The sequence below is a fragment of the Podarcis filfolensis genome (assembly GCF_964270895.1).
Source record: "Podarcis filfolensis genome assembly, chromosome: 4".
Lineage (NCBI taxonomy): Eukaryota > Metazoa > Chordata > Lepidosauria > Squamata > Lacertidae > Podarcis > Podarcis filfolensis.
The window spans coordinates 30,637,206-30,649,249 of record NC_139607.1 but is presented as its reverse complement, the minus strand read 5'-3'; the positions used below and the strand labels follow the sequence as shown (position 1 = coordinate 30,649,249).

Genomic DNA, 12,044 nt, shown 5'->3' with positions numbered 1-12,044 from the left:
GCATATCCATATTGATTTCTACATTTTTATTGTTTCTTTTTAAATATTGTGTTTTATCGCATTACAATTTGAGTTCTATGGAAAGTCAATGTCAATGCAATAAATTACAATATGTAAGATATAAAAGCAGCAATAAAAATACTATTTAAAATCATCTAGTGCAGCACATTACAACTGCTGCAACAGACAGAAAAATCATCAAGTGGTCCACTGAGACCATCAGCAATTTTCAAGAGGTCTCTGGGAGGAAAATAATAGAATCCTAGAATAGTAGAGTTGGAAAAGTGTGGAAACCACTAGTCTATGCCAGTAGTCTTCAGTATTTTCAGACCTGGCACTCACCTTTAACCCAAACATGCATTTGGAGCCCATTTCTCAATTTTTTTACCATGTATCTGTATGCTGGAAGTGCTGTATTGCAGCCCATCTGAGATCAGACTGCAACCCAGTAGTGCACCCTAACCCACCAAGTGGACACCAATAGTCTGACTGGCAGTGGCTCTCTGGGGTTCAGATAGGGCTCATTCCCCAATTCTACCCTGGAGATGCTGGGGACTGAAGCTGCAACTTTCTGCATGCAAAGCAGATACTCTACCACTGAGCTATAGGCCCAGACGTTGTAGGACAGATTGGACTTCTAGCATCCCCACATTTTGAAAGCACTAACTTACCCTGCGGCATGTTCAGTGTGATTTGATTGCATTACAGGCTGGACCTGCACTGGGCCATAAAAGTTATTATTAACAACTGTTGCTTAAAAAAAATAACAAAACGATCTGCACTGCTTATTATTACAAGTACAGTGGTACCTCGGTTTAAGAACAACCCTGTTTACGAACTATTCGGTTTACAAACTCCGCAAAACTGGAGGTAGTGTCCCGGTTTGTGAACTTTACCTCGGTCTAAGAATTGAATCCGAACGGTGGAAGGGCACTGGCGGTGGGAGGTCTCGTTAAAGAAAGTGCGCCTTGGTTTAAGAACGGTTTCGGTTTAAGAATGGACTTCTGGAACAGATTAAGTTCGTAAACTGAGGTACTACTGTACTCAAATGTGAAGAAAGACCCAGAAGCATAATTGCTTGGTCTCCTGAAAAAGTTGTACTGGCACTTCAAGGTTAGAAATACTTATCTAGCCTGATTGCTACACAGGCATTCTGTACTGGAATTGTGCCTGTAGTTACCCAATAGTGGAAAATCTAAGGGACTTTCAGAAGGAAAGCCAGTAGGCCATTATCTTCCAAAGCACCAATATATTAACAGAAATGTCAGCATAATTAAACATGCCAGCAGAGTTTATAATATTAGCCTACATAATTGTACAGCAGAAATGTACTGCTGAATGAATTCACCAGAAGTTTTATGAGTGTCTTACAGTGCAATCCAATGTTTGTCTGCTCAGAAGTAAGTTCCGTTGGGATAAAGGGAACTTACTATTCACTTGAAAATGGACAGGACTGCAGCCCTACTGTTTATCAACACCTGTGGCCCCCCAAATTCTGTTGGACTTGCAACTCTCATCAAGCCCTAGGCAACTCTGCCTAGGTCAGGGATGACAGGAGATGTAGACCCACAATGTCTAGTTGAGTCTAGAGGGTCACGGCTTCCCCATCCCTGATTTACACACTCAAGGTGCTTATTCTAAGCAATAATTAAGACTTTTGGGGCACTCATTTCACTCTCCAACTTACGATTCCCCTCCCTTTCCCAAATAATCTGTCCCATATGGAAAAATGTCCTTCATATTTTGTTTTTACTACAGTATTCGTCTTTTCTATTATGCCACCATTAAATTAGCTCAAATAAAACAATGCTTATTAGCTTATTTATGGGCATCATTGTGTTCTAGATAACAAATGAAGCACTGCTTTAAAACCTTATACACAATATATACAGCCCTGCCCATGCTGTTCCATATGGAGAGTCCTAAATGCAGAGCTCTTTTCAAAATGTCACGTATTTTTGTTTCAAGCCACAGTCTGTCTTAAATATAGCCTTCCATTGACTTTTTATTCTACATATCTGATCTTGGCAAACTGGTAAAATCCAGCATCTCATGGGTTCAGGCTAAGCTCTTCCACGTTTTCCCTCTCTATCGGATTTCCTCCTTTCTCCCCCATTAACAACAGCTGCTGCAGGCACCTGAACAAAAATCTCGAGTTGAATCCCACTCTGAAAACAATGGAGTTGTTCAGAGGACAGAAACCTTTTATCATACGCCAAGAGACTTAGCAAAAAAACAAAACAAAATATGGGCAAGGGGAGCTTCTATCTGAACGCAGGTTACAGCTCCTTCCTCTACTCCACAGTGACTTTTTCCAACTATAAGGTGTGGGGAAAAGTGACTATTTGCAATGCACAACCGGGGAGGGGGGGCAGAGGTAAGAATTCAGGTTGTCCCTGAACAAAGAGCCTGGTCCCCCCCCCCACGTCCATCTCCTTTCCCCCACCTCAGGGTGCAGGGCAGCAGCAAAAGCTCCTCCACCCAGTCCATCAAGGCAGGGGGTGCCCCCTCACACTATGGGAGTTACTTCCTCCTCTTCCTCAGTCCTGACCAAGGAGTCAAAAGACGACAGAAGTATAAAAGAAAAGCAACAAAGAGAGAGAGAGAGAGTCCCCACTTTCGGGGACGTCTGGAGAGGGATCCTCCTGGAGGCTAATAATAATATCGCGGCCACGACAGACCCACTCCTTTCCCCCCGGAGGGGTTGGGAAGGCAAAGGGCGGCTCGCACTTCCACGCCTGCCGACCTGTAGACGAGCTTTCCCGGCGGGGGTGGCGGCCCGCTTCCAGCTCTGAATATGGGGTCGCCCCGGCCAAGCCCCTCTCCCGCCGTTTACCGGTGAAGCGCCCTCCGCCGCCTCCGTGGCCCCGCCGCCGCTGCAGCACGAAGTAGCCGCTGCTCTTCTGCGTGACCCACAGCTTCAGGGCGTTTTTCAGCAGCACCTCCTCGGGCTTCAGCCACATCTTGACGCCGGCCAAGCCCCTCCGCCGCCAGGGGTCACATCGCCTGCTCCGCCGCGGGACCCCGCCGCCCGTCCACTCGCCGTCGCCGGCGGCAAGGCGAAGGGGGCGCCCTCCGCCAACGCCCGCCCCGCGGGGAGGAGCTCGCCGCTGGGCCCGAGAGCCTGCTCCTCCTCCCGGGGGAGCGGCTGCTGCTGCTGCGGTTGCCTGAAGCGAAGGGCGCCCTCGTCCTCCTCCTGCCGCCTCAGAGGAGCTTCTCCTCAGAAACGAGAGAGGGAGAAGAAACCTGGCCTGGCCTTTCCAGGACGGGTGGGGGAAATGGGAGCGGGAGGAGCCGAAAGAGGAAATACCCTGCCTCGTTTCCACACACCGCCCGGCCTTGGCTTCTTCGTCCCGGCCGACCTAGAGCAGGCCCGCCCTGCAGTAGCTGAGGGAAAGAGGAGGCAACGCCGCCGCCGATGGCGGGGACGTTTTCCTGGCGTATAGGACTAATTGCCTCCTTAAATCCCAGGGGCGTGGAGGAGAAACGCCCACGGGGCAAGAGCACGTGCAGAATGCGCGGTTACTGGGTGGATTATGTTGTGCGTGCGTGTATCTAGGACACTGCTTCCAAGGCAGAGATAGAAGAGGGAAGGTGGTTTTCAAACCTTGGCACACCTCTCTCTCTCTCTCTCTCTCTCTCTCTCTCTCTCTCTTTCTTTCTGAAAGAGCCCATGGGAATGGGACTTGTGCGAGAATGCTGAAACGACAAATCCGTCGAGGGAATTTTGAGAAGTTACTTTAAACGCACTTTTTGTGAATATAAACTGTTATGAATGTAAAGCTTCTTTCTGCCAGCCAGAATGTTTATTTGACGGTTTAAATGGCTCTCTTCCATCTTCTAACATTCCCAAATAGCTAGAGGGAGGATCTGGTATGGTTTTGCTTTAATGTGCAAAGATGCACATTATATCACCCTTCCACCACACTCATGAAAAGAGAAACCTGATGATCCATCACAACCATGGGAAAGGGAAGAAGTGCATGGTGCAAAACATGTCCAATGCCCATGGGGTTCAGCAGTGGTCCCTCAGGACCTCTTTCTGAGATTTGTTCATTAGGAAGAACCAGAATCGCCACAGAGCAATATGCCCCCATCCTATCTCATCTGGGTGGCTCAGAAGGACTTCATAGTTGATCATTTTGAAAGCTGTTGAGAAGTCAAGCAAAACTGTCCAGGACAAGGGTTGCCAGTGCAGGGTGTGTGGCACTACTTTGCCCACAGAATTGTTCCCTGGCACTCACAGGGTCCCCTTCCCCTGCTGAAATCTAGTTTGAAAGATGCATTCTATTGCAACCATTAAAATTGGATGTGGTGTCTGCTTGGTTGTAGTGTGTCTGTGGTTTGACTTATTGTATTTCTCAGGTTTGCACAGAGAGTTCTGGAGTTGGAAGAGACCCCAAGGATCATTTAGTCCAACTCCCTGCAATGTGCCCACAAGCCAGAAGCAGCCGACATTTGCCCCCTACCCTAGAGCGACCAAGGTTGCCTCTGTCCTAAAACTGAGTTACAAATGGGTCCAGATAATCAGTATAATCCAAAAATACCTGGCACTGGACCACCACACACTTAAGCATCTTGCCCCGAAACCACATGAAATGACCAGTGGCGTAGCGTGGGGGGTGCAGGGGGGGCCAGGCGCACCGGGTGCAACATCTGGGTGGGGCGCTTGCACTCGCAGCTCTCTGCCCCCTGCTAAAATCCACGGGTTAGGGGGCGCAAATTACTTGCCTTGCCCCGGGTGCTGACAACCCACGCTACGCCACTGGAAATGACATGGTAATAATCCAGAACTCCAGGATCTAAAGAAGGCTTATTTGACAAAGCTCTTGCCATACATACCTTCCTTTAAGGTAGCAAGTCTCATAGTCATCATCTAAACTTTTCTATTCTGTCTTTCATTAAACATTCCATTGCGGTTTACAACAATATTGAACAAACTCAATTAAACACATTAAGCAATAAATACAACAAACAACTGCAATAAGCCAGAATCACACAAGAAGCTAGCTTAATAATCCCAAGAAGCTAGCTTAGTAACGATCAGCAAATGCTTGGGCAAACAGCTGTATTTAAGAAAGCATCAAAAATGCATCACAACTGGCTTTTATTGTAGAGGGGAGATTATTCCACAAACTGAGTGCCACAACAAAATAGGCCTTTACCATGGAGGGCTACTGCGAGATGGACTGTGCCACAGACAGAAGGGCATCATCTGAACAGATTGATTACGGAACCTTCTTTCAAGGAAGCATTCTCTGCAACCCAACCAGTCACTCTGATTCTGGCAGCTAATTAGCAAAAGGAGCAAGGAGCAAGCCTTAGGCTGCTCATCTAAAAGGTATCCATAGTAACAGAACAAGCAGAAGCCAAAGTCCTGTTAATCCTTCCCTTTAGTGTTATTTTCCTGAGTAAACATGAAAGAGGGGTAATGGATTTCAGCACACTACAGTAGTTTCATCACCACTTGTCACCCTCCATGACTTGGAGAGTGAACTTTTGAAGTGGGTAGCCTCTCCTCATGGAAGCAATGTGCAAGGAATCTCCATGAGCAAAAGCCTCTCCAGTTCAGAAGTTCGCCCTCCAACCTGTGGAGGGTGTCCAGGGGTGGCGCTAGAACATGCATCCCCATGCCTCCTCTCACTTGTTTATTTAACTTGTGTGAATGCTTGAAGAGGATTTATGTGTGGCTGTTGCTGTATTTGTGTTATGCTGCTAAGCTGGTGCCACATATAATAGTGATGAGTCTCAGTCAGAGTGGGGGCCATTGTAGGATCAGGCTGAAAAATTATTGCTCTCTGAATCTTAACGCAAGCGGGAAGCAAACTGAACTGTTTCATAACATCAGTGGTTTTAGTTGACTTATTTTTCTCCTAAGGCCATGTATTATTTCTGTGAGACCATTATCCTGCCAAAATGTTGCTTATTTGGCTAAGATCACTCAACAGGATTTTAAAATTAAAAAGGAACTTGTTGCCTCAGAGATTGAATAGGTACAATGTTACCCTGCTCAAGATATTATATATCTTCTCATGCAGCTCTGTGAGAATGTTCTAATATACAATATCCTTGCTTCATAATTCTTGCACTGAAATATAGCCGATTTCCCTTCCCTCTTTTTTAGCATGATGGAAAAAAATAGGCATATACAATTCTTTGGTGCTCATGAATCCTCACAATAACACATTTTCTTTACATTATATCCCATTATGACTATTTGGCAGCTGTGCAACAAACAGTCTCTAAACAGCACTTACACAATAAGAGCACACATCAAGTTTCATGGCCGTGCTCAAAATCTGAACAATGTCAGAATTCATCTGGTTTGTATCAATGTTATTACTGTCCACAGCAATATGGAAAATGTATGCCTTGCCCTGCAATCCTGCTACACCAAGACATTTCCTATTACATTTCTAACATGCCACCTGGGGATTTCAAAATTGCAGCAGTAGAAAGCAGCTGCAGAGGGCAGAAACATGGAATAAACATATTCTGTTATCTTGCCAGATGCATTGTGTGTCTCAGTAACTTTATCCATTGGTTTTCTTTAATATTATTGGCCAATGACAATATCACCAAAAGGAAAATGCCCATAACCAAGAGATGCAGAGAAACTCCACATTCCTTCCCTAAATTTCCATCATTCATTAAGATACATACACACTTTTAGTTCCTTTCTTTACAAACATAAGAAAAATATGCAGATAATGTTGCACCCATGGGTGGATTATAATGGTGCAATTGGAGTAATTGCACCAGGGTCCTTTACTGCAAGGGCACCCGGACTCTGACCTTTCATTTAAAAACAAGGTAAGTATGTAGTCATCCTGGAAGAAAAGTTAAAAAGCAAAATGTGCAGGCAACCAGTTCTGTGAGATGAGCCAGCTCCTGCATGTCAGTATTTTTAGCCAGACTTCAGTGAAGTCAGAGTTTTGACAAGTAAGTTGCTTGAACACCAAGCTATAGGAATCACTCACTGGGCACCTGCTCCCTTTTAGTGCACTTTATTTCTTCCTTCAGTCTCATTTTCTAGTCCTTGGAATCTCGTTTGCATTTCCTTCCTTTCTTGCAACCAGTATATCTTTCCTGTAGAGGATTCAACCAAAACCAAGTACTCCCTATACATTAGTTTCTGCACATCTACTACACAGCAAGTGTAGTTACCCTTTTAATAACCACAGTATACGTAGTTACCCATTAGTAACTATATTAAAACACTTTATTCAAACACTTTTTCCAGACTCCCACTGGTCCACTTCAGTGAAGCCTCACCAGCTGACTATAATTGAGGGCTTTTGTTGAATTCCCATGATTCAGCCCCTAGTAAAGTGTAGGTCTGTTTCTGCTGCCTGTCCTGGAATCTTCCTCTGGTTCTCCTACCAGACAGACACTATAGCCTAGCACTCCATAGTGTCCCTCCCTTCTCTCTCAGTGGCGTAGACAGGTGCTCTTCTCATCTCTTCAGTCTGATCCAAGTGATTCAGCTACCCCAGGCAAGTCATCAGCCATCAGTCACCAATACACTCTGTCTTCCTTTCAGATGTTCTTTTTTCTTCTGCAATCTTCTTTCTCTGCTGGCTTCATCTTCTGGTTGAACACCATGAACATCAAGCACCAATCAGCATGGACTAACCAACTAACCCTCCTGCTGACCACCACATGGCCATATATATATTACTACCAGTCAACTGCACCGATTAGCTAAGAATTCTAAATCTGCAATAACCAATCTGAATATGCAAGTCTTCTATTCTTCTTTTGCATACTGAGAGTTCTATTTCCTCCTTGCTGTCAGTTGAGATCTCCCAGTGACAGTTAAACCAACTTCCACATAACTGGAGGATTCCCCCATCAAACACATTACAATACAAATGGCAGAATATATTACACAATATCCATTAAAACACAATTAAAATAGATAGGATTTCTTCACAAGTGCCAATGAAAAGATGTCCTTGCCTCAGTATGTTGTGTTTCCTTAGATTTGCAGTTTAATAATAAAAAAAAGCATTTCCAAGTGGATAACCCTCTCTGACTGTTGATCCTGGTGTTGTCACACTGCACCAAAGGCATTATTATTGTTCCATGGTGACTTCCTTCCGGACTGAGATCATTATACATATTAATCTAGTTTTAGAATCTTCTTTGAAATTCACTGATATATATTCAGTTTTGAATTACATCCCAGCACTGTGGGAACTTTCAGATGGACAACATAAATAGGTCCCAAGGGCTTTCGTGGCAACAAAAAGATGCATTCTCCAGCACTGGAAAGATAAATCGCCACCTGCAATTGTACAATGGACAGAGGACATTAATGTACTTTCCGCATTTGGACATGCAGTTTTTAACAGACAACAGATTCCAGACTCCAAGGGGGGCATTTGGATGGCAGATAATGATATTAATGCTTAGACAGTCTGTTAGTAGACTTTTGTAAAGCACTCTTCTTTTTTTATATAGTTGTTACCAACAATTATTTATCTGCATTTTTTTCTAATACCAACCCGTTCCCTTCTCCTTTCCTTCTTTCCTCTTATTCTGAGCTATATGTTAGGAAAAAAACTGTACTGCAAGTATAAATATAAAAAAATAAGCCACTTAGGTTGGCTTGTTTTAAACTAACCATAGTTAATGTTAGGCAGTTTATTGATTCAGACAGAATGACTAACAGCAGTTAGCAAAAGCTTTTTACTACCTCCTTGTCCTGGCTAGATGGGAGGAGGAAGAGGCCAGGAGGGGGCTTCATCCAAATGCAGTAACCACTGTATACATGCCTTCCAACATTATCTTTCCTCAAGTCATCAGCCTGCAATTGGTCCCATATCTACCATTAGCTATCTACATAGCTCTTAGCTTTGCTTGCTTATCACACTTCTACATTTTGACTTTTTAAATGTAAAAAAGTAAAGATAAAGGTACCCCTGACCGTTAGGTCTAGTTGCAGATGACTATGGGGTTGCGGCGCTCATCTCACTCTATAGGCCGAGGGAGCTGGCATTTGTCTGCAGACAGCTTCTGGGTCATGTGGCCACCATGACTAAGCCGCTTCTGGCGAAACCAAAGCAGCGCATGGAAAGGCCGTTTATCTTCCTGCCAGAGCAGTACTTATTTATCTACTTGCACTGGCATGCTTTTGAACTGCTAGGTGGGCAGAAGCTGGGACCAAATAACGGGAGCTCACCCCGTCACGGGGATTCGAACCGCCAACCTTCTGACTGGCAAGCCCTAGGCTCTGTGGTTTAGACCACAGCGCCACCCACGTCCCTTATGTAAGGACTACTAAATGTGACTTCTGTTTATTAGGAGGACTCATTCAGTACCTGAGAATGGTCACTTGATACAGAGGAAAGAGCTAGGTATAATTTGGGCCAACATGTCCTCCTAAACCCATATTTGGCGACATAATGGGGACACAGAGGGGCACTTATTGGGAGAAGTAACAGTAGGCAGGAAGGCTACTCAGCCCCTCCCACACTTGCCATTGCCACACTCTTCATGCCACTGTTTCTTCATTGGCTTTTTATAAGGGGCTGCTCACTGCTCAGAAATAACAGTCAATGTCGCTATAATGAAGATACCAAAACACATCCTCTTTAATGGCTCACTTAAATTAGTCCCCTTCCCACAAGTAAAAATACTTTGTTCTACTAACTTTCCGCTCTGTTTTAAATATGAACACTCACTGCAGTGTTCAAATAGCCGGGCCGCTGAAGAAAATCAATAGTTTTCTATTACATGCATTATACCACTGCAATATATCGTACAAATATGTGTAATGGCTTTCAGCATTAAGGTAAGATGGAAAAAGCATAGATACACTAAAACTACATCACACTTCAAAAACACCAAAGAACTGACTGTGGAAATATGGCATGTTTCCAATGTTAGTCTTACTCAAAGTAGATCCATTGAACTTAATGGTTTATGATTAACTTAGGCCAGTGATTTTCAAACAGGGTGCCGTGGCACCCTGGGGTGTCTTGAATGATAGTCAGGGGTGCTGCGGGCAACACTGGCCTCTGCCCCTCTTTCCTTCCCTCCCTCCTCTGATGCCCTCTTGCATCTCTGCCTCCCAAAGGCTTGCACAGCTGTTTGTTGTGGCAGCCCTGGCTACAAAGTCCCCAGGCAAATGGTGCCTCTGGGGCTGGCCAGGGGGTGCTTCTCAGGCCTCTGTGAGGCAGTGTGAGGAGGCATCTCTCTTTGGGGTAGGGGGTGGCAGCTCAGAGACCAGGGGTGGCAGCTGTGGCTGCCCAGAGGACTCCCAAGGAGAGAGGATAGGAGGCTGAGGGAACACTCCACAAGGGAGGGTGTTTGAAAAAAGGGTGAGGGACTGCCAGCTCTGCAGGCAAGGGGTGACATAACTGGGCTCCTGAGCCCCACAGGGGTGCCACAGAAAGAATGTAGTTGATCAAGGGAGCCATGGACTCAAAAAGGTTGAAAACCTCTGACTTAGGCCCATCTGAACTGTTATTGAACTATTTGTATGTGGTTTAATGCAGAATAAAAAACAAACAAATTGGTTTAAACTGAGGACAGATGTAGGTGACATATTCCGATTTGACATGCATGGAAGCTACCACCACAGCCTGATCCTAAACCATGTTTACTCAAAAATAATCATGCTGCAAAACTGATGCTGCAATCCTATAGCTATTTACCCCGGAGTAAGCCACTGGAACTTGAAGAGACTCACTTTGAAGTATGCATTACAGTAGAACCTGTTTTCAAATGTAATCCGTTCTAGAAGTCTGGTTGACTTCCAAAACGTTCAAAAACCGAGGATCAAAGGGTTGTCAGCAATGTCAAGGGGGAGGGGATAGAAAAACATGCTTCGGAAGCTGTTCGACTTCCAAAGTGCATTCGAAAACAGAAGCATTCACTTCCAGGTTTTCAGCATTCAGCTTCTGAAACCTTCGGCAGCCAAGACATTCGAAAACCAAAATTTGACTATAAGATTAACTGAGAGGCTCAAATTCTAGCAAACTCATCTGGGGGGTAAGACCTGTTGAACTTAGGTTGTACACACAGGGGCTGCATATCCCATGAGATTAGTGGATGTCTGTTTCACCTCGCCTCAAGGGTGGGCCGGCTTGTGTACACACTCCTGTCTTCTATATCCTGTGCACTCCCTCAGCTGCTTTGTGAAGCCCTCTATATAGGATGCTAGTCACAATCCACATCTAAACCCTGTGTTTTGATGCATTTCCTCCCAAAGCAGCTTTGAAATATAAGCCATATGAAGCCAGAATCTCCACCCTCTCGCCACCCACCAGCGTGGACAGACAGCGGGCAACTTGGAAACACATCCAACTGCAGGGGCAAATGTGATTTGAAACACAGAAGGATCAGAGTTGGAAGGGACCCCCAGGGTCATCTAGTGGGACTCAAACCCACAACCCTGAGATTAAGGGTCTCATACTCTACCAGCTGAGCTATCCCTCAAGACCTCGCTGCATCTTAAGCCGGCAGTGCACCTTACTTCGGAGTAAAGGTGCACAAGATGGTACTGCGAGTCAAGAATCACTGCATAACCCACTGAAATCGGAATGGGCTGCACTTCTCACGCGCGAAGACACTCTCAAGGCCTCAGCTCTGTACATTAAAGTTGCGTTGCTTCAGTTACCTTTCTTAAAAAAAAAAAAACCTGCTTGGAAATCAGACTACAAACATCGAAGCAACACATTACTCATCAGACCCGGCAAAGCGCTCCACCTCAAAGGAGGAAACAGCCAATCCCGTTCCTCTCCCTTGAAGTTTTAGGTTTCCGAGCGGCCAATCCCGCTTCTCATTCCAGTATCTGGGTTCGGAAGAGCCCAATCCCTTTCGGCCGAGGGGGAGCCACGGAGCTCAGTTCCCAACCACTGGAAGATCGCCGCTCGCTTCCGCTGCTCCCCCGCCGCCTCCCTTTGGTTGCCCGGGTTTCACCGCTCCTTCCCTCTATATAAGCTTTGCGACAATGTTGGAAAGCGGGGCCCGCTATCCGGCGGCGAGCGACTTTACGGTAGAGCCCGCTCGCGCGGAGCGATAGCCGCGCTGTC

The 12,044-nt window shown here is 45.6% G+C and overlaps 1 protein-coding gene and 1 long non-coding RNA gene across 3 annotated transcripts in view; both read right to left on the bottom strand.

The window, feature by feature from the left end:
- Positions 1–3,490, bottom strand: part of TBC1D8 (TBC1 domain family member 8) — a 48,548-nt gene extending 45,058 nt beyond the window's left edge. Inside the window, exon 1 of one of the 2 annotated variants that reach the window (XM_083610499.1) lies at positions 2,837–3,490. In XM_083610499.1, the coding sequence (XP_083466625.1) occupies positions 2,837–2,963 (127 nt within the window). In that variant the 5' untranslated portion in view covers positions 2,964–3,490. The remainder of the gene's footprint in view (positions 1–2,836) is intronic. The other variant, XM_083610500.1, reaches the window with a different exon arrangement.
- Positions 3,491–7,193: 3,703 nt separating this feature from the next.
- Positions 7,194–11,864, bottom strand: LOC310761281. Its single transcript, XR_014547307.1, has 2 exons — positions 11,630–11,864; positions 7,194–8,290 (listed from the first exon to the last, which is right to left on the bottom strand). It is a non-coding gene; the product is annotated as an uncharacterized lncRNA (long non-coding RNA).
- Between the last annotated feature and the right edge of the window lie 180 nt (positions 11,865–12,044).